General features: G+C 39.3%; 1 protein-coding gene across 1 annotated transcript in view; it reads left to right on the top strand.

Annotated features, from left to right (window-relative positions):
- The window catches only part of LOC134358462 (pyroglutamylated RF-amide peptide receptor-like), a 33,091-nt gene extending 10,335 nt beyond the window's left edge, over positions 1 to 22,756 (top strand). Inside the window, exons 3-6 of the mRNA XM_063070702.1 lie at positions 13,704 to 13,765; positions 18,647 to 18,879; positions 20,719 to 20,816; positions 22,398 to 22,756. Coding sequence (XP_062926772.1) covers positions 13,704 to 13,765; positions 18,647 to 18,879; positions 20,719 to 20,816; positions 22,398 to 22,756 — 752 coding nt within the window. The remainder of the gene's footprint in view (positions 1 to 13,703; positions 13,766 to 18,646; positions 18,880 to 20,718; positions 20,817 to 22,397) is intronic.
- Positions 22,757 to 23,319: the final 563 nt, after the last annotated feature.

A 23,319-nucleotide genomic window follows, 5' to 3' on the forward strand; every position in this document is an offset into this window, starting at 1 on the left:
ATGTTCAAAAGGAGCATGGGAATAAAGCTAGAGCCTCATTGGTTCACCCAAAATACTGCTGTACTTGCTCCAACTGTGCTGTATTGGAATGCTCATCTAGACTTGGACTTGGGCTTGAATGTTCTGACATAGAAGCAGCTGAGAGATTCCAACTCAGCCTAGTTGAAACACAGCAGAACCAGGCAACTAAATTAGGAGGAACTAATGCATTATGAGACACTGGACTACCCTGGTTAGTTGATAGCAATTCATCAAAGAAATAGAATGCGTTGGAATTGCATATTACTTTGCAGTCTGCCAATGGGCAGAACTGACCCAACAACAGCTTATGCTTGCACTAAGTTGAAGAGCCAGGTGCACTGTGTATCTGGACCTTCACTCTCTACACCAGCATTGCCAATGCATTGAATACATTGGCCGATATATTTTCTTGAATGTGTTCCTGATCTCCCGTAAAATTTTAAACAAAACCAAATGTTTTATTTTCTGATTCTAAGATTAATCGATTCGAAATTCAAAGTGTACTTAAAGTATGTATGCAGAATACACCTGAGATACATCTTCTGGCAGACAGCCACGAAACAAAGAAACACTATGGAACCTTTTCAAAGAAGACATCAGCAGCCAACATATAAAAAAAGAACAAATTGCGCAAACAGCAAAATTGAGCAGAAAACATAGAATATAAAACATCAAACCACAGAGTAATTGAAGCAGTCTAGGAATGTTTACTTCAGTTCAGTTCAGTTCAATTTAGGGCTGCATCATTTGTTGACCACAGGCAGTAGAGCCAGTCTGCCCCAATCAAAATCGCATAAAGTAGCAATAAATTAGAGGAGTAGCCAGGAACCAGAAACACATATAACATAACCTGCAGGGTTCAATCTACAAACCACATCAATTAAACCTTGCCCAAGACCCAAGACTCCGGCTGCATCAAGTTCGAGAGAGAGAGAGGAAGAGGGAGGGAGAGAGACCGGTCAAACGCAGGCACCTTCCTCTGGGAGCAGCAAATGAGAGACCAGTCAAGCACAGGCATCTGCCTCCTATATGTTTTATTTCCTGATACAATTAACGTACATAAGGCAAATGCGTAAAAATAAACTCATTAATGAAGTAATTATGAATTGTTAAAAATAATTTAATGGTGTGTAATCATTAATGTTAACAATCATTGATGATATTCAGAGATAATAGAAGAAGCTTTCTGTAATATGAACTGTTGGAAGACCATCAGATGTGCTAGGGCATGTCCCAAGCCAATTTTCTATTTGCAGATCGCTTGGCTAAAACATGGCAGCTGCAGTGATAATACACCCTATCCTCGTTATATGCGTCTTCAGACTATGCGGATTCACAGTTATGCGAGGAACCTATTTCTACCAATGTCTCGTTACATGCATCCAAAATTTACAGTTATGCGAGGAGCACTGCCTTCCTGCCAATACAAGTCACATGCGCACGCTTCACAGTCTCACTGTTGGAATGAGAAGCACCGCTTTCCCGCCAATACAAGTCAAGTGCGCGCGCCTCACAATCTCTCTCTCCCGCCACTCTCGCACTGGTTTTGGCAAGGTGTGGATGCGCGATCTTAAACTTTTGCTGGTTTTACCTACGGTGCAGTAACTTTGCACTTGAAATATTTAACCATGCCTCCTAAGCGTCCGATGTCATGTCCTGGGCCATCAGCCGAGTGGCAGAGAACCGCTTTAACACTTGAAAAAAAGTTGGAAATTATAAACAGTGCGGCATCAGCTGAAGGTAACACAGCTCTGGGACGCTACTGCCAGGAACAGAATCTTGCCTTTAAAGTTCTTTTGTTGCCTGACAATGCACCAGTCCATCCTAAACATTTGGACAGCATTCATCCTAACATAATAGTGCGTTTCCTGCCACTTAACACAACATCGCTGATTCAACCACTCGTCCAAGGTTTGATCCACATTCAAGGCGTGCGTATTTTTTTACATGATGAACTATCTCTCAGATGCTGCAAGCAACAGACGATTTTGAAAATCCCGGGAGTTTACCAACGGTGAGGGAATGGTGGAAGTCGGAACCCTTGGCACAAATGGTGATGGACATGGACCCACGTTTAGAACGGAGTCCGCATTTCTTTCTTTTCAAATCTTTTCATTGTTATATTATAGAAAAGGAAATCACACGAGTACACTGAAGTAACAGCACTTACATTGTCTCAAAAAAGACATATCTTAAAGATTGAAAAAAAATTTGTGATAGCAAAAAAAACTTACTAAGCAGAAAAAGTGAGAAAAAAAACCCATTAGGTGTACAACCCCGGAGCCGTGCGTCATACAAAAAGCTTCTAAAAATAAACACCAAACCGCCAGCAAGAAAAGAAAATATACCAAAAAATTTACAATTAGATCGTGGAAAAAATCTATCAATTAGCTCAAACGATAATAACGAGCAAATGAGCCCCATCTTTTCTCAAAAACAAATAAAGGTTCAAAGGTTTGACTTCTAATGTTCTCCAAACTAAAACATAGCATCACTTGAGAGAACCATTGTGACAAAGTGGGAGCTGATGTATCCTTCCTCTTCAACAAAATGGCCCTCCTAGCTATCAATGTAACAAATGCAATAACATGTTGGTTAGACACAGAAATACCATGAATATTTTGAGGAATTATTCCAAAAAGCACAGTTAATTTATTAGGTTGTAGATTAATTTTAAGTGCTTTAGAAATTGTTGAAAAAATTGACTTCCAGAACTGTTCCAATATAGAACAAGACCAAAACATATGTGTCAGTGTAGCTACCTCAGTTTTGCATCTATCACAATAACTATCAACATTAGAAAAGATTTTAGAAAGTCTCTCCTTCATCAAATGATAACGATGTACAATTTTAAATTGAATCAATGAATGGCTAGCACAAATTGAAGAAGAGTTAACCAACTTCAAAATCAGCATCCAAACCTCCGTCATAACAGTCAAATTGAGTTCCTTTTCCCAATCCTGTTTAATCTTAGATAAAGGACGCTTATCCCATTGTAATAAATTCTTCCAATAGAAGCCTTGATTGAAGGATTCATACTCATAATAGTATCTAACAAGTCAGCCTCCAATATGTAAGGAAAATTACTTAAATATTTTTGTAAAAAATGTCTAACTTGAAGGTATTGCAGAAATTGTGAGTATGAAAGAGAATATTTATCAATTAATTGTTCAAAAGACATCAATCTAACTTCTTTAAATAAATCCAAAAAAGAATTAGTACCTTTATTTTTCCAAAGTAAAAAAATTGGATCACTCAAAGAAGGCTTAAAAAGTAATTTTGATAAATTAAACTACAAAGTTTAAATTTTTTAAGATTAAAAAAATTGTGGAACTGGAGCCAAATTTGTAAAGAATACTTAATCACAGGATATAGGTTTAAATTAGCAACTTTAGCTAATTGTATAGGTAAAGCAGCTCCCAATAACGAGGTTAAATAAAACTGTTTTACAACTTTCAGTTCCAGGCCTACCCAAATTGGCCAATCACTGTTATCAACCCAATATAACCAAAAAGACATGTATCGCATATTAACAGCCCAGTAATACTTTCTTAGATTAGGCAAAGCAAGACCTCCATTCTTTTTCAATTTTTGTAAGTGACATTTACTAATTCTTGGTCTTTTATTATTCCAAATAAAAGATAAAATAATAGAATCAATCCGATCAAAAAACTTCCTAGTCAAAAAAACAGGGATATTCTGAAATAAATATAAAAATTTTGGTAAAATCATCATTTTAACTATATGAATACGACCAACAAGTGAAAATATAAGTGGATTCCATCTACTAAATAAATACTTCATAGAGTCTAGTAAAGGAACAAAATTGGCTTTATAAAGATCCTTATATTTTTAGTAATTATAATACCTAAATATCTAAAAGAATCTGTGACTTTAAAAGGAGTATTATCATATATAGAGGCAGAATTATTTAAAGGAAACAATTCACTTTTACTGAAATTTATTTTGTATCCTGAAAAATCTCCAAATTCATTAAATAATTTTAGCAAGGCAGGAATAGATTCGTCAGGATTAGATATATAAACCAATAAATCGTCAGCATAAAGAGACGGAGTCAGCATTTCAGTCGTTCCCTGCCATCAACCCTTCTTCCCTACAAGCAAATTTAAAACAAAATGCTGCCAAGCAAACAACCCTCACCGTTTTATGCAAATCGCTGTAATCTGCTGCTGCTGGCATTTCTAAGAGTTCTGTGAGTCTTCCTTCACCCCTTGCTGTGTTTGATATTATCCTGATGACCACAACCATCCACTTAATCCGTGTAAAGCTGCTCGACACCACAACAACCACTTATCTCCCGGAACGAACACACCTGCCACTGTTGGTGAGTACTGTACACCAGAGGATGTTAACTTTCTATGATTTATTACATTGAATATTACCTTAAATTGGTAATTTTTTTGTCTTGTAGTACTGCTTTTATGTGGTATTGGTATAAAAATGTGAATAAATTACAGATAAAACATTTAGGAAGCCCTCTGGAATGCAACCCTATTTTCTCCATTTAAATAATTATTCACGTTATGCGATCTCACATTATGCGTCAACTTCGAGGAACACATCCCTCGCATATAACGAGGATAGGGTGTACCTCCAGGACAATGGAGGCAGACCAGGCACCAAACAATGAGGTGGCTACGTGGGTCCTTAGAGAGGGAATGTGAAATTCCGGGCAAGTCCTGCTTATCATTTGACAGCTCTCTATCCTGTCCACAGATCCACCTCTCTTCATGTCATCTGCAAATTTACTAACTTAATCCATCAACATTTTCATCCAAGTCATTTATATATACACACAGAGGTCTCAACATTGTTTTCTGGGAACAACACTGGCAGAGGACCTCCTGCCAGAATAATGTTCTTCCACCACTATCCCCTGTCTCCAAAGTGAAAGCCAATTCTGAATTTTACTCCTAAGTGATATTCAGCCTGATGTTGAGAAGCTGATATCACTGTGCCAAGCCCATCCATCTCTCTGAAAGGTGAAAGAGCAATAAAGTAGTGAATCGTTGGACTACTAATGTATATAAAATATTGGCGAAATTTTAAAAATATTGATGAAAATTGTTTCAACTGTAATTAAATAAAGAAATAATTTTAACTGTAGCTTTAAATAGATTTGAATAACTTTTGCAATTATTTGTCACTGCTTTGAATTTGCACTTCTTATTTTCTTTATAGCTTTTATGTAACGGCCGGAAAGTGAGAGGGGGGCACTGGGGATGTGGTCTGGGAGCCAAGAGGGCATTAACCCAAAAAAGTTTGGGAACCACTATTCTACAGGAAGGGCAGAATTTAGCAAAGATAACAACACTATTGCATTGTAAAAGAATAAATACAGGGACATTCAGTGCTGTCAGTATTTAATGTCCTCTAAATAATTCATAAATATTGGAAGCAACATAATTTGTATGTTCTGGTTAATTTTGCAGTTTGGTCAAAATAAGCTTAACCCGCTAGACATACTGATAGGACCAAATATTTACAAGGAGCTGGACCTGATGCTTTGTGTCCTGATGTGATGTAGCTTAGAGATGTTGTTAGCTGTGGAGATAGTCGATGCATTGTAGATAGTGTCTGTGATCTTCCAAAATGACAGCATTTTATAAAGGTCCTACTTTGATTGGAAAACCACACATGTTTCACACATATTGAAATATCCAGGAAGCAATAAGTTAGTTTGTTCAATGTTTGTCATTAGGGAAATACTGCTAACAGCATAGTTTTGGGACATTCAGAAATCTGTAATACAATCAAGCAAAGTCAACTTTTATGAAATGTAACTTCATTAGAGTTCTTTGATGTTATGAGCAGAGCAGATAAAAGGAAAAGAGGTAAAATCATAAGACACAGGAGCACATTCTGGCTATTTGGCCCATCAAGTCTGCTCTGCCATTCTATCTTGACTGATTTATTATTCCCTCAACCCCATTCTCCAGCCTTCTCCCTGTAACCTTTGATACCCTTGCTAATTAAGAACCTATCAATCTGCACCTTAAATTTACCCAATGACTTGGCCTCCACAGTCACCTGTAGCAACGAATTCCACAGATTCACCACCCACTGGCTAAAGAAATTCCTCCTTATCTCTGTTCTAAATGGACGTCTTTGTATTTTGAGGCTGTGCCCTCATGTCTTAGACTTCCCCACTAAATGAAGCACCCTCTCCATGTCCACTCTATCTAGGCCTTTAAATATTTGATAGGTTTCAATAAGATACCCCTTCATTCTTCTGAACCAGGGGTTTCCAATCTGGGGTCCACAGACCCCTTGGTTAATGAAAGGAGTCCATGGCATAAAGAAGATTGGGACCCCCTGCTCTAAACTCTAGTGGGTACAGGCCCACAGCTGTTAGCCTGATATGTTAATCCTTTCATTTTTGGGATCATTCTGTGAACCTTCTCAGGACCCTCTCTAATGCCTCCATATGCTCTGTTAGATAAGGAACCCCAAACTACTCACTGTATGCTAATTGCAGTCTGACCAAAACCTCATAAAGTCTCAGCATTACATTCTTGGTTTTATATTCTAGTTCTCTTGAAATGAATGCTAATGTTGCAGTTGGTTTCCTTACTACCGACTCAACCTGCAAGGTAATCTTTAGGGATTAGGGCTCAAAGTCCCTGGAACTCTGCTCTGGAACTCAAAGTCCCTTTGACCTCGGATTTCTGAATTTGCTCTCCAATAGTCTACACCTTTATCAAAATGCATCACTGTACATGTCCCTACACTGTATTCCTTCTGCCACGTTTTTGCCCATTCTCCTAATCTGTCCAAGTCCTTCAGCAGACTCCCTGCTTCCTCAACACTACCTTCCCCTCCACCTATCTTCATATCATCTGCAAACTTGGCCACAAAGCCGACAATTCCGTCATCCAAATCATTGATGTATAACATGAAAAGAAACAGTCCCAACACAGACCCTTGCAGAACACTACCAGACACTGGCAGCCAACCAGAAAAGTCTCCCTCTCTTCCAACTGTTTTATTTGGATTCCCAGATTCACAAAGTGGCACGTGAAAGATTTTTGCCATAAGACAAGAATCTATAACATTGTGAATAACATTTTAATATGGGTAGACAACTGGCTAGCCCACTACTGCTTGTAAAGAGTTAGTATGTTGTCCCCATGACCACGTGGGTTTCCTCCGGGTGCTCTGATTTCCTCCCACAGTCCAAAGACATACAGTTTGGTAGGTTAATTGGTCATTGTGAAATTGTCCTATGATTAGGCTCAGATTAAATCAGGGATTGTTGGGCGCTGTGGCTCGAAGGGTAGAATGGCCTATTCTGCACTGCATCTCAATAAATAAATAAATAGAAGGATACTAAATCAGCAACATAAGAACATAACATGAGGATGAGGAACAGGAGTAGGCCATCAATCCATTCATGCCTACCCTATCATTCATCAAAATCATGGCTGATCTTGCGCCTTAGTGCCATTTTCCAGCATTGAACCTGTATCTCAAAATGACCAGATTTCTGTTTTCAATGAATACTGTGACTGAGCTTTCACAGCTGTCTGAATGAAAATAGTTCTTCTCAGCTGAGTCCTAAAAGGCCCATTCATTATTCTCAAACTGTGCTCTCAGATCCCAAACTTCTGAGCTGTAAACTTGCCAACCTCCTGTGTATAAGTCTTTTGCATCAGTCTTCTCTGTGGAAGACACTAGTAGTGTGCCAGATGTTGTAGTGTGTGAAGGAAGAGAAGTCGGCACAGTTACTATTACAAGAGAGAAGGTACTCAAAAAGCTGAAAGACCTGAAAGTACATAAGTTACCTGGCCCAGATGAACTGCACCCTAGGGTTCTGATTGTGGCAGCATTAGAAATGATCTTTCAAAAATCATTGGACTCTGGCATGGTGCCAGAGGACTGAAAAATTGCAAATATCACTCTACTCTTTAAGAAAGTAAGAAGGCAGCAGAGGGGAATTTATAGACCAGTTAGCCTGACTTCAGTGGTTGGGAAGATGTCAGAGTCAATTGTTAAGGATGCAGTGATAGAGTACTTGGTGACACAGGATAAGATAGGAGAAAGTCAGCATGGTTTCCTTAAGGGAAAAATCCTGCCTGATGAACCTGGTGGAATTCTTTGAGGAGATTCCAAGTAGGATGGATAAAGGGGATGCGGTGGATGTTGTATATTTGGACTTTCAGAAGGCCTTTGACAAGGTGCCACACGTGAGGCTGCTTACCAAATTAAGAGCCCATGGTATTACAGGAAAGTTACTGACATGGTTAGAGCACTGGCTAATTGGAAGAAGGTAGCTAGTGGGAATAAAAGGATCCTTGTCTGGTTGGCTGCAAGTAACTAGTGGTGTTCTGCAGGGGTTGGTGTTGGGACCACTTCTTTTTATGCTGTATATAAATGATTTAGATGATGAAATAGATGGCTTTGTTGCAAGTTTTCAGATGATATGAATATTGGTGGAGGGGCAGGTAGTGTTGAGGAAACGGGTAGGATGCAGCAGGACTTAGATAGATTAGGAGAATGGGCAAGAAAGTGGCAAATAAAATATAATGTTGGAAATGCATGGTCATGCACTTTGGTAGTAGAAATAAATGTGTGGATTATTTTCTAAACCGGGGAAAAATCCAAAAATCTGAGAAGCAAAGGAACTTGGGGGTCCTTGTGCAGAACACTATAAAGGTTAACTTGCAGGTTGAGTCGGTGGTGAGGATGGCAAATGCAATGGTTGTATTCATTTCAAGAGGTCTAGAATACAAGAGCAGAGATGTGATGCTGAGGATTTATAAGGCACTAGTGAGGCCTCACCTTGAGTTTTGTGTACAGTTTTGGGCTCTTCATCTTTGAAGAGATATGCTGGCATTGGAGAGGGTCCAGAGGAGGTTTACAAGGATGATTCCAGGAATGAAAGGTTTATCATACGAGGAACGTTCGATGGCTCTTGGTCTGTACTCGCTGGAATTTAGAAGGATGGTGGGGGTGGGGGGGGAGATCTCATTGAAACCTTTCGAATGTTGAAAGACCTAGACAGAGTAAATGTGGAAAGGATGTTTCCCATGGTGGGAGAGTCTAGGACAAGAGGACACAGCCTCAGGCTAGAGGGACATCCTTTCAAAACAGAGGTGTTGAGAAATTCCTTTAGCCAAAGGGTGGTGAATTTGTGGAATTTGTTGCCACATGCAGCTGTGGAGGCCAGGTCATTGAGTGTATGTAAGGCAGAGATTGATAGGTTCTTGTTTAGACATGGTATCAAAGAATACGGGGGGGGCGCAGGAACTGGGATTGAATATAAAGAAAAATAGGATCTGCCATGATTGAGTGGCGGAGCAGACTCGATGGGCCAAATGGCCTAATTCTGCTCCTATGTCTTATGGTCTTATAACTTTTTTAAAAAATTGGATATTCATCTATACCGCATATTTATATACTCTATCTGTCACAGCCATAGTGAACTCCAGCAGATTGATCAAACGTGACTTCCTCTTCATAAAACCATTTCGATTCTGTTCAGTCCTGTTACGAGGGATGTGAGCTTCACAGGCTGACCCAGTATTAACTGCCTGTCCCTCTTTGCCTATGAGAATGTGGTGGTGAGCTGCCTTCTTAAACTGCTCCAGTCCCTGAGGAGTGAGTGTACTCACAATTCTGTTAGAGAGAGTGTTCCTGCTTTTAAACCTTACATTAGAGGTGATGCAGCATTATCGAAGTTAATGCAGATTGCTCATTTAGACAATATTGGCTTCATCAGCCCATGTACCTGGTGTGTGTGTATTATGCAAACCTGAAGCAAAATTCAGGTAGAAATGACTGCAGCTTGCCTCTTTCAAATTTTTGTCTAAGTTAAACCAGATCCTGAGACAGCATGCAAAGATCCTCCAAACTTCACAGTTTTCCACATTGTATTCCATCCGCCCTGTCTTCATCCATTTGTTTAGCTTGTTAACATTTTCCTGAAGCCAGTCTGCCTCCTTATCACAACTCATAATCCGATCATCTTTGTACCAGCCCTGTATTCAAACTTACGGACAGAATAGTGCAGTTTTCTGGGGTTAGCTGCTAGCTTCTAATTATCTCTAGACCCATAGAAAGTTTATAAAGTGGCAAAATAACTTCCTGCCTCAAACTGTATTTTATCTAACTGGGATGTCACACTTGCAAACTTGGAGCATATTTTAAAGTGGTTTTATATTATTTTAATGTTTTAGTGATTTTAATACATGCTAGTTTTGAAATAATAATTATATTTTCATAGTTTAAAGCAATTTTATTGATGACTCTGGTTATTGGAAAGCGAAGCTCCCACCTCGGCTCTACATCCTGTCAAAGATTATCAGAGTACTCTGTGGGATGGGAGTTCAGCAGAAGACTACTTGAGCCATAATTGCTGCTCAGATTGAAGTCTCTTCACTCAGTCCACTGTATTTGGCCCATGTAACTGTGTCCTGTAGGATCTCCTTGTAGAAAGTTCAGGCAGGAGGCTGGAATGCAAAGCAATGTAGTTCAATTTATCTAAGTATAGTTCCCCTTTCCCCATATCTGGGAGCTTTTACAGTGCCATTTGGAAATGGAAATATACTACTGTTACCTGTTCCTTGAGTATCTCGTGACTATGATGTAATTATCTTGTGAGCATGATGTAATGGACTCGTGCTATGGGAATGATGTAATGGGCTTGTGATAATGGGCTGATGTGATCTCACGTGATGGCGTGGTGTAAAGGAAAAAGCCCGCCACGGTGACGCAGTTCTTATTTTTATTTTTGTTGCAACGTTGTTGTTGCCGGTCGGACGTTTTGGTGACGCCACCAGTTTTGTTTGTTGCACGTTTATTTTCCCCTTACAGTCCAGTATCAGGGAGTGAAGACATTACCAGCGTTATCCGAACCAAAAGGATTGGGTAAAGTTAACGTTATTCGGCATCTTGGGAATGATCGACCTTTTTGAATTGTGGCATGCACATTTGAGTTAAACCCCTGCAAGGTCAGGAAGGTTTGTGCAGTGACCACCCTCCAGCCAAAAGGTCAGTTCCTTTAGGACACTTTATTTCTTCGGACAAGGCATCTCTCGGCTGTGATCGGCAGATTCGTCATTCCTTTGAAGGAATCGTTGTTTTGGGAAAGTCTCTCCTTAATGACTGTATAAATCACTTGGACTTTTGAATTTATCACTTTAAGACTGTGCTTGGATGAGAACTCATTAAGAACAGTTTATAAGTTTGACTGTTTGTTCGATATAATCGCCTAACTGTTAACTTCCGCTTAAGTTAGTCGTTTGTTTACTTTTCAATGTTTTTGAGCAGGGGTTAATAAATCTCGTGGTTTGTTTATAAACCCTGTCTCAGTTTCATATCTATTACTGCTAATTCATAACACTACATTCAATGCATTCTGAATTCTTTCCCTTTGCAGAAAATCAGGATTTTCTAAGTTACCTTGTCCTTAACGTAAAACCCCTCTTAAAACAGCAGTAGGCCATTCTCACCTTTGTACCTAGTCTATCATTCAATAAGATAATGGCCGATCTCTTATTTCGCCTCATGTTTCTGGGCAGCTTATATCTATTGGGTTTCATGATATCAAAGTATGTACTGGTCTCTGTCTTGAAAATACCGAGGGGTGAGCATTCTTAGGCTCTCTGGCTAGAGATTCCCAAAGATTTGCTAACTTCTTGGTGAAGTTTTTTTCATCTCTGTCCTGATCAACTGACCCTTTATTTTCAGATTCTAACTTCTGGTTCCAGAAACACTCTACCCAGACAGAGTAAGCATCCTCCCTTGGGAATCCATTGTCCCAAAGGACTTGACAGGACATATCTGCCCTGTCAAGCCCTTCAGAATTCTTAATGTTTCAATGATCTCTTGTTCTTTTAAATTCGGTAAAGCATGGGCCAATCTGCTTAACCACCTCTCACCCACCCCCCCCCCCGACCCTTTGTTGAGATTCATACATAAATCCTCACAAAGGTGGGGATAACTGATCTATACATAACATTCCTAGTCCTCTCTCATCAGCACTCTGCATACTGCCATTAAGATGTTTTAATTTTTATATCCAAAATGTCTTGTAATAAATACCTTGCTGTGCCTGCATGTTAACTTCAGTATTTCACTTTTTAAGTGGCAGGTGGAGAAGAGTGTGAGGTGGTTCATTTTGGTAGGTCAAATATGATGGCAGAATATAACATTAATGGTAAGACTCTTGGTAGTGTGGAGGATCAGCGGGATCTTGGGGTCCATGTCCATACGACACTCAAAGCTGCTGTGCTGGTTGACTGTGTGGTTAAGAAGACATATGGTGTATTAGCCTTCATCAACCATGGATGAAGATGATATGAGTTCAGGAGCTGAGAGGTGATGTTACAACTATAAAGGACCCTGGTCAGACCCCACTTGGAGTACTGTGCTCAGTTCTGGTCACCTCACTGCAGGAAGGATGTGGAATCTATAGAAAGGGTGTAGAGGAGATTTACAAGGATATTGCCTGGATTGGACAGCATGCCTTATGAGAATAGGTTGAGCGAACTTGGCCTTTTCTCCTTGCAGTGACAGAGGATGAGAGATGACATGATAGAGGTGTATAAAATGATGAGAGACATTGATCGTGTGGATAGTCAGAGGCTTTTTCCCAAGGCTGAAATGGCTAACATGAGAGGGCACAGTTTAAGGTGCTTGGAAGTAGGTACAGAGGGGATGTCAGGGGTAAGTTTTTTTACGAAAAGAGTGGTGAGTTGTGGAACGAGCTGCCAGCGACTGTGGTGGAGGCGGATACAATAGGGTCTTTTAAGAGGCTCCTGGATAGGTACATGGAGCTTAGAAAAATAGAGGGCTATGGGTAACCCTAGGTAATTTCTAAAGTACATGTTTGGCAGAGCATTGTGGGCCGAAGGGCCTGTATTGTGCTGTAGGTTTTCTATGTTTCTATTTCAAGGACACCCTTTCAGTATGCAACAAAACCCAGTTCTCTCAAAAGACCAATGCTTATCGATTGTCACATATTCTGTTTTCCTTTTTGTTAATCAAAGTGATTACTTCACATTTTTCCACATGGCATTTGCTACATTCTCACCTGTTCATTGACACCAGTTTTATCCACTGAAGCCTCTCTGCAGATTCTTCAAGACTTTTTAAGCTGGTGTTGTATTATCAGCATTCTTGGATAAACAAAATTTGCTTTCATCATAGATGCATATTAAACATGTCCTACTGTCTTAAATCTAATATAAAATATATTTCTAAATCTTTTTCTCCCTTTGCAGCTTGGAAAACAAACATGAAAATCTTTTTCAAAACTGCAGAATGATGGAATTTTGTAAAGTTGATCCTCAGTATTGCTGGTTTTTGAACACCGCATGATTTAGTCAAATAGAATTTGCAACTAGTGTTAAAAGATTGTGAAATTTCTGTAAAAAGCAATTGTGTTTTTAAAGTGATTTATTAAAAATTTGCTATATTTTCTAAATTTCCCTGATTTTATACTTAGAACTCACTCAGTTTCTACAATTGTTACTTGCGAGCAAGTTACCTAACTGGAATCCTGTTATTACATTTAATCATGTATCATACAGATAACAGCACAATTAATGAACATACAGTACCTGCAGCATCTACTGGTGTTGTAGTGTTTCAGTGACCTAACAAATTGATTGAAATCCTCTTAATATGTCATATTAATCTGTATTTTTCACTCTCAGGGTTTATATGGGCAGTGGCTCTAATCGTGGGATCTCCTATGTTGTACGTTCAGCAATTTGAGGCAAGTAATCCTATTTTCTTTACATTGATACTCAACTCTAAATTTAAAAAATGCTTTTGATTCTCTAACAAACAAGAGAAAATCTGCAGATGTTGGAAATTCAAGCAACACACAAAATGCTGCAGGCCAGCTGAGTTCCTCCAGCATTTTGTGTGTGTTGCTTTGATTCGTTAACAATGGTTTTTGCAGGCATACTAATTTTCTGACAGTATCACAGTCTTTGAATCAATAGAACACCTTTACATAATGTTAGAGCAGTTCCAACAAACAATTTTTGTTACCAAGCCATAGCAGAAAATGGTTTGTGATTAAAAGCTACATTAAAGAGACACATTTTGAGAAGCCCTGGATAATTGAGAGGTAGAAATAGGGGTGTGGGGCTGGGAGACTTCAAAGTAAATTTAATATCAAAGTACGTATATATCACCAGATGCTACCCTGACATTCATTTTCCTGCAGGCATTCATGGTAGAACAAAGAAGTTCAATAGTATCGATGAAAAGCTATGCACAAAAACTGACAAGCGACCAATGTGCAAAAGAAGACAAACAGTGCAAAATAAATAAACAAACAAATAACTAGAGGTAAATAAATAGACAGATAAATAAATAATACTGAGAACGTGAGTTAAAGAGTCCTTGAAAGTGAGTTCACAGGCTGTGTTCAGTAAACAGTTCAGTTTTGTGGTGAGTGAGGGAGCATGATGGTTGAACTGTTCCTGAATCTGGTGGTGTGAGATCTAAGACTTCTGTACTTCCTTCCTGATGGAAGCAGTGAGAAGAGAGCAAAGCTTGAATGGTGGGGGTCCTTGATGAAGGATGCTGCTTTCTTGTGGCAGTACTCTTTGTAGATGCGCTCAGTGCTGGGGAGGACTTTTTACGTGATAAACTGGACTGTATCCATTAATTTGGTAGGTTTTTCTATTCTTGGGGCACTGGTGTTTCCTTACAAGGCCATGATGCAACCAGACAGGATGCTCTCCATTGTGCATTCATAGAAGTTTGTCAAAGTCTTAGATGTCATGCCAAGTCCGCACAAACTTCTTTTCTTTCTTTTTTAAATCTTTTTATTGAATAAGTATACAAAGGGTAAACCATAAAGGCACTAATACACTGTTAGAAATTACAGGAGATATTAATACAGAAGAAAAAATTGATACAAACAGTGCAATTTAAACATAAAATAATATGGTAAAATAATAGTATACTGATTTATATATGTGTATATATATATATATATATATATCAATAGAGAAAAGGAAAAAAAAAGGAAAAAAAAACCAAAAAAAGACCCCCCCAAAAAAACCACCATGCAACTAAACTAAAAGCAAAGCAAAGCAATGGGCTAACTTGGAAACAGGTAGAGTTAAAGAACTTAAAATCACGTCCTCAAACCCAGTCTCCATTAAAAACAGTTTAAAAAAAAAAGGCAAGAAGGGAATATAAATATGGAACAAAAGAGGAAAAAAATTACATTAAATGAAAATATTGAATAAAAGATCTCCAGGTCTGTTCAAATTTAAGTGAGGAATCATAAAGATTACTTCTAATTTTCTCCAAATTTAAGCATAGTATCGTCTGGGAAAACCAAAAAAAGGTAGTTGGAGCTTTAGGCTCTTTCCAATGTTGTAAGATACATCTTTTCGCCATTAAAGTAAGAAATGCAATCATTCTACGGGCTGAAGGGGAAAGATTACTAGAAATTTTACAAACTTCTAAGAAAATAGAGGAGCTGCCATGCTTTCTTTGAAATAGCACTTACACGCTGGACCCAGGACAGATCCTCTGATATGATACTTCCCAAGAATTTAAAGTTACTGGCCTCCACCTCCGATCCCCCAATGAGTACTGCTTCATGGACCTGCGGTTTCTTCCTCCTATAGCCAATAATCAGCACTCTGGTTTTGCTGACATTCAGTGAGATGTTGTTGTGACAAAACTCAACCAGACTTTCAATCTCCTTCCTACATACCGATTCATCGCCACCTTTGATTTGGTCAACAACAGTGGGTGGTAATCAGGTAACTTAAATATGGCATTGGAGCTGTACCTAGCCTCACTGTAATAAGTGTAAAGTGAGTAGAGCAAGGGGCGAAGAACACAGCCTTGTGGGGCACCTGTGCTGATGATGATTGTGGAGGAGATGTCGTTGCCGGTCTGTAGTAACGAAGGTCTGAAAATGAGGAAATCAAGGAATCAGTTGCATAAGGAGCAATTGAGCCCTAGTTCTTGGAGCTTATTGATTAGATTAGGAGGGGTGATAGTGTTAAATGCTGAGCTGTAGTCAATGAAGAGAATCTTCATTGTTCCAATGTTCCAGAGGTGAGTGGAGAGTCAATGAAATGGCATCTGCTGTTGACCTATTGTGACGAAAGGCAAATTGGAGTGGATCCAAGTTACTCCTCAGGCAGGAGTTGATATGTTTCATCACTAAGCTCTCAAAGCACTTCATCACAGTGGACGTAAGTGCTACTGGATGATAGACATTGAGGAAGGTTACTACATTTATCTTGGGCATTGGTATGATTGAAGCCTGCTTGAAGCAGGTGGGTACCTCAGACTGCCATTGTGAAAGGTTGAAGATACGGTAAACATTCCATCCAGTTGAATAGCTAATACGTGGGTACACAGATGCTTTCCATGTGTTCACCCTCCAGAAGAATACTCTCACATCGACCTCAGTGACTGAAATCACACGGTTGTTGAGCGTTGTGGGAGTTTGTGAAGATGCCTCCATGTTTTGTCGGTCAAAGAGAGCATAAAGGGCAGTGAGCACATTTGGGAGCAAAACTTTGTTGTCACGTATATTACTTGGTTTTGCTTTGGAGGTGATAGCATTCAGGCCCTGCCACAGCTGTCAAGCATCCTTCTACTTTTCAAGTTTGGTCTGGAATTGCCACTGAGATTGCATGTGAGATAGCTTTATGGAGGGTCATACCTCTTCTGGGTCGGCAGACCTGAACGCCACTGCTGTAGCCCTCAGCAGATTGTGGATCGCTTGGTTCATCTGAGACTTCTGGTTGGGGAAAATTCTGAATGATTTCATGTGTAAACACTCATCCATGAGTGTCTTCATAAAGTCTATTTGGGCATTTGGCTCTTTGTGCTTGATTTGTCATTTAATGATTGTGACTGATCTTCAACCTCATTATAATTAGTTACTTTATCAGCTGCAACTACATGTGTTCTAATGTTAATTACACTTACAGATTAATAGGCATCCACCCTATATCACATTAATATGTACTGTTCACTATAGGCTGCATATATCTTGTGAATGTAGACATGGAATTTCCTATGTTGCGTGTTCTTGCACTAATCCCTTATTTCTTGATTCTCTTAACTTCTAAAAATCTATCACTCTCTTTCTTGAATATACTCAGTGCTAAACCTCCTTATAACTCTTCAGTTGAAAATTCCAAAGGTTCACTACCATCGAGATGAAGACATTTCTCCTCATCTCTGGCCACTACTTTTGGGATTGTAATCCCTGGTTCTAGAGCAGCCATACAGGGGAAACATAACCTCTGCATCAACCCTTTCAAGACCATTAAGAATATTTTTTAGTTTCTAAGAAATCATCACTCAGATTGTGTAATCTCTATAGGAGAAAAGAGAAATAATGTGATAATTTAATGGCCTAATTCTGCTCCTGCTACTGTTGAAGAATGTCATAGATTTAGGGAGAGATACACTTTGGAAAAATCAGAAACAAGGGTAAAAATTTTAAGTTTGTGACTTTGTCAGGTCAAGAATTGATCTATATCAGCCAGGACTGGAATGATGAACATACCGAACCTTGTGCTGGACGGTAAAATTCCTGTTGTTAAAATGTATTGCTAAAATTTTGAAATAGCAGCTATTCAGAAAAGTAACAAAAAAAACAGCAAAAAAAAAAGCTGCTGGAGGAACTCACCGAGTCAGGCAACATCTGTGGAGGAAAATGCACAGTTAATATTTTGGGTCCAGATACCGGAAAGAACAGAGGGGAGAAGGTCTGTATAATGAAGTGAGGGAGAGAGGTGGGGCAAGAGCTGGCAAGGAAGAGGGGCATCTGGGAGAGAAAGGGTTAATTGACAGGTGGAGTCGGGTGGGGGGAAAGATGGAGGTTTCGACAAAGGCTTGGAAATGGTAAGTGGAGACAACAAAGGGCTGTAGTTTATGTAATCTGATAGAAAAGGTGAAGAGTGAAGCCAAATAAAGGAGAAATGGTGGACAGATTGGAATAGTGGGAGAGGGGTTTCCATTGTCTCTCTCCTTACTCACCTGGATCCACCTATCATTTGCCAACTCTTTCCCCACCCCTCACTCTCCTCCGAATCCCCCACCTGAGGCACCACGGTGGCGTAGTGTTTAGCGCGACGCTGCCACACCTCGCAACATTGGAATTCAGAGTTCAATTCTGACACCATCTGTAAGAAATTTCTACGTCCCGCCCCATGAACACGTGAGTTTCCTCTGGGTGCCTCCCACAGTCCAAAGACGTATTGGTTAAGAGATTAATTGGTCATTGTAAATTGTCCTGTGATTAGTCTAGGATTAATTCGGTGGGTTGCTAGATAGTCCAGTTCTCCTCCACAACTGCTGAGTTCTGCCAGAGTAGCACACACAAAACGCTGGAGGAAATCAGCAGGCCAGGCAGCATCTCTGAAAAAGAGTAAACAGTCAACGTTTTGGGAATGATGAAGGGTCTCGACCGAAACGTCCACCGTTTACTCGCTTCCAAAGATGCTGCCTGGCCTGCTGAGTTCCCCCAGCATTTTGTGTGTATTTCTTTGATTTTCAGCATCTGCAGATTTTCTCTTGTTTTTGAGTTTTATGTTCCAAATTCCAGCCACCTGCGGACTCCTATTTTAAAAGCAGGATTTTTTTTTGTTCATAGGTCAAATATGATTTTCTCTATGATGTTCACTACTTTTGCTGTCTTGAACACTGGGATTCGTTTTCACTCCAACGTGCCTTCACCACTTTCTATTTGGTGGCACTTTTTGTGTTGCCGCTCATGGTAATGTTGCTGCTTTATACCAGAGTTGTCTTTGAGCTGTGGATAAAGAAGCGTGTTGAAGATTGTGCAGTTTTAAACCTGAACCAAAACAAAGCCTCCAAAACTGCAAGGTGAGTTTTCCCAAATGCTACCTGAAATTAAGCATAGAAACAGGACATTCACTCAAAATTGTCTATCTGAGTGCTTAGCTGAATGTAAATTTCCCCCATATTATCATCCTTCCTTATTATCTCTCCTCTCCTGCCCTTATACTTATCTGACAGTCTTAGAGTGAAAAGGTTATACTGCCTGGATACAGAACCTTCGGCCCAAGTCCAAGCCACTCAGTTAATCCCAATTTTCCAGTTCAGCTCACATCCCTCTAAGCCCCACCCCTGCATGTACCTATCCAAATGCCTCTTAAATGATACTATTGTACCTGCCTCATCCACTTCCTCTGGCAGCTCATTCCATATATTCACCGCTCTCTGCATGTAAAAGTTGTCCCTCAGGCCCCTTTAAATCTTTCCCCACTCACCCAAAATCTATGCCCACTAATGTTAGACTGGGGAAAGGACCTCTACCATCCACCTTACCTATGCACCTCGTGATTTTATAAACCTCTGTAGGTTACCCTTTATCCTCCTGTGTTCCAAGGAATAAGGGACCAAGTCTGGTCAACCTTTCCATCTAACTCAGGGCATTTAGTCATGCAGAATCCTCGTGAATATTTTCTGCTCCCATTCCAGTTTAATCACATCTCTCCCATAAAAGGGGTACAGCGGGGTGCAGTCTTTCAATGATTCTATTGTGTCTCTTGAATTTACTGTGTATAAAACATAGGTCAGGGTTGTATATGGTGACACATATGTACTTTTGATAATAAATTTACTATGAATGGAGAAATTTACTTTCTATGTTGTACTTACTTCAGAACAATTTTATGTGCCCAAAATTGAATGTTCCCTTTTTCAACAATTACATTTAATACACATGGAAAAGTTTTTCATTAGGTTTTTTTTATAGATCATAATTCATTTATAATAATTTCTGTTTTAAAGTTTTTATCAATCTAGTAATGGAGTTGCATAACACAGGATTAGACCTATGGTCTGCAATGCCCATGCCAACCAACTTGCTCTTCATGGGCAACTAATCCCATTGCCCATTTCAGTTCTGTAGCATTCTTTATCTTCTCTTTCAAGACAGTTTAAATGCCTCTTAAATGTAGTGACTGTATTTGAGTACACCACCTTGTCTGGTTTTGAGTTCCAGTCATCAACCAGTCCCTGTGTAAAAGCATTCTCTACAGATCCACTTTAGAATTAGATTGAATATCATCAGCAGAAGTCGTGAAATTTATTAACATTACAGCAACAGTACAATGAAATGCATGATAAATAAATATAGGGAAAAATTCTGAGTTATGTTAGAAGAAAAAACTAAGTTTAAAACTCCTACCTCCCACCTTAACGCAAACACGAGGAAATCTGCAGATGCTGGAAATTCAAGCAACACACACAAAATGCTGGTGGAACGCAGCAGGCCAGGCAGCAACTATAGGAAGAAGTACAGTCAACGTCTCGGGCCGAGACCCTTCGTCCTCTTCCTATAGATGCTGCCTGGCCGGCTGTGTTCCACCAGCATTTTGTGTGTGTTACCTCCCACCTTAATCTCAGGCACTCTCACTTTAGACATCTCTACCATAGACAAAAGCTTTTGAATATCCACCTTATCAGGCCATTCATCCTTCACTTCAGGAAAAGCATGCCCAGCTTGTCCAATCTCAAACCATAACTGAAGTCGTCCAATCCAGGCACCATCCTGTCAATCTCCTCTGCATTCTACACCATTCCTGTGGTGTAGCAAGCAGAACAGCAATATGTTATGTACATACAGGATCACATATATAAATAATAGTTTGTCTGATAGCAAATTCTAACCTTGAATATATTTTCATCCTTCTTAAGAAAGAAGAAACGAGCTATAGTTATGATGATAACCGTTGTGGTGCTCTTCACCATATGCTGGGCTCCATTTCATGTGGTGAATATGCTGATTGAATACAGTAAGCCAAAATTTGCTTTTTTTTACCTTTTCAATTAGTTTTATTGATTATTATTTCATTAAATTTTAACTTCGGTATTTTGTAATCTAGTAAAATCTAGTTAGGTACTGTATATTTGACTTAAAAAGGTCAGCCATTAAAGCAACAACGACCTCTCAGGGGGAGGGGTCTGAGGGAGCTGGCAGTGATCAATTCTGATCTAAAACGGTCATTAATCCTAATTTACATAATCAGTCCCCACTCTAACAGATTCAACACCTGTCAGTTGGTCCCTTTCAACAGTTGGTGGTATAATCACATGGTTTTAGTATATTAAAACCAATTTTAATGCTAATACTGTCAGCTGTTTTCTCTCAATGAATTGCAGTGCCATATAAACTAAAAGAGATCCAATTCAACTGTTGAATCTGTAATGAATTTACTTTTTCTCTGTTTTGGGGTAGAAATCGAAGCATTTTTATTTTTATCTCAGTATGCATATCAGCAAAGGCCATAATTTCTATTGATGGCTGTACCATGCCTACCTGATACAAACTGAGTTGGTATCACTTTGACACTTTACATGGGCTTTGGAACATTCTTGTTGTGTCTTGAACAAAGAATGAATATCTCTGTCAGTAAACTACCAATTCCTTCAGTATAGCAGAAAGCCAAGCAAAGAAAAATCTGGACTTTTTGACCATTAGCTGCTATTTGCAAAACTTGAGCCGCTGTCCCAAGTCTGGATCATCCTAGAGTGTCTTGAGCTCCATGAGTGGTCTTGGGAAATCATGGCCCAAAATGTGTACAAATCATACATAATTTGGTGATTGGGACCAATTGAAATCACTAATTGAGCTTTTACATCAAAATACAGATGTATGCTGATGGTGCTGTTCAAAACCAGTAATGCATTTCTGGTTTTCAAGCAGGGTGCCTTGGATTTTGCTTCCAACTGACATGTTATGATGGAGCAACACCTCCCCTATCCTCTGACCCCAGCCTATCTGCAGCCCTATCTCCTAAATTAAGTTCAAAGTATGTATACTTTATACAACCTTAAGATTTGCCTCCGTTCGGGCAGCCACAAAACAAAGAAACTCATAGAACCCATTAATATGAAAGAAGACCATCAAACACCCAATGTGCAGAGAAAATAAAACTAATCGTGCGAACGGTTTGTTAGGCACGTGCAAAGCAATGTGTTGGACTTGCACTATGTTGGATCCTCTGCTTATGGGTCACAGAGAATGAGACTTTGTGTTGCAGCTGGAGACCTTAAAGAGCAGAAGAGCCATGAAAGTCACTGTAGCAGAAGTCTACTAAATATATTACCTGGGGCTGGGGAATACACCATAAAAACATCAGACATAGGAAAAGAATTAGAACATTAAACTCTCATGATATTTCTCTCTTCATGGATACTGTGAACTTCCGTGTTTTTTGTTATAGTAGAAATTTACATGACAGGTGGATGTTTATTTCTTACTGAATCCCATGGCAGTTGTTATTACTAAATTGCTCCATAATGCTGAGAATCAATCACTCAGTCACAGATCAACCTCTTCGCTCTGGATTGTTGACGGAATTCTGTTTTCACAGATAATTTACAGGATGAAAATGATCACATCACCAACATCATGATCAGTGCTGTGCAGGCAATTGGATTCTTCAACTCTTTCAACAACCCTGTTGTGTACACACTATTGAACGAACCCTTCAGGAAAGCTTGTTTCTCTTTCCTATCACGTTGTGTTCTCAGAGCCCAGCGTAATTTCAGTGCATGTGCACCAAAGCCAAGCATTGCTACAAGACAAGTTGGCTGGTTGCAAGATCTACAGCCAAAGAAACAAACAAAGGTACCAAATACTAATCAGCTTGACAATGTTGACCTTAACTGGTGTGAAAATTATAAAACAGTGATGGGTGAGCTGGAAGATCTGACCTTCCCTGTGTCTTAAACTAACTTACCATGCACTTCTGGGCACAGTTGAGAATTTCTACTTTTCATTGAGTCTGGTGCTGTTTTACTTCAGTCAGCAATGTTGAAATATATATGTATGTGCATAGGACTAAGATTTCAATAGACTTGTGTTAAAAGTAAAGTCCATTTAAAATAAGGACTTGTGTTTATATAACATCTTTTATGACTTCAGAGTAACCCATTGTGCTTTATAGTCATAATTGAAATACAGCTGCTCTTGTAATGTTTGAAATCAGCCCGCCAAATTTTCAGAACAATGTTTTACATGTGGCAGTATTGATGACCAAATAATCTGTTGTCAGGTGGATTGAAGGATAAAAATTGGACAAATACTCTCCACCTCTTCTTCAAAATAGGCTCTGGGAATATTTATATCCTAATAAAAGTGAAGAGATTGTCCTGGTTTAAAAATATCTTCCAAAATATGTCATCTGTCAATATATCAGCCTAATGCTGAAGTGAAATTTTAACCCATAACCTTCTGATATGTGTAAATACCATCAACTTAGCATGGGAGAAGGGGGAGAAATAGAGCTTGGT

This window comes from Mobula hypostoma, chromosome 18 (genome assembly GCF_963921235.1).
Source record: "Mobula hypostoma chromosome 18, sMobHyp1.1, whole genome shotgun sequence".
Taxonomy (NCBI): Eukaryota; Metazoa; Chordata; class Chondrichthyes; order Myliobatiformes; family Myliobatidae; genus Mobula; species Mobula hypostoma.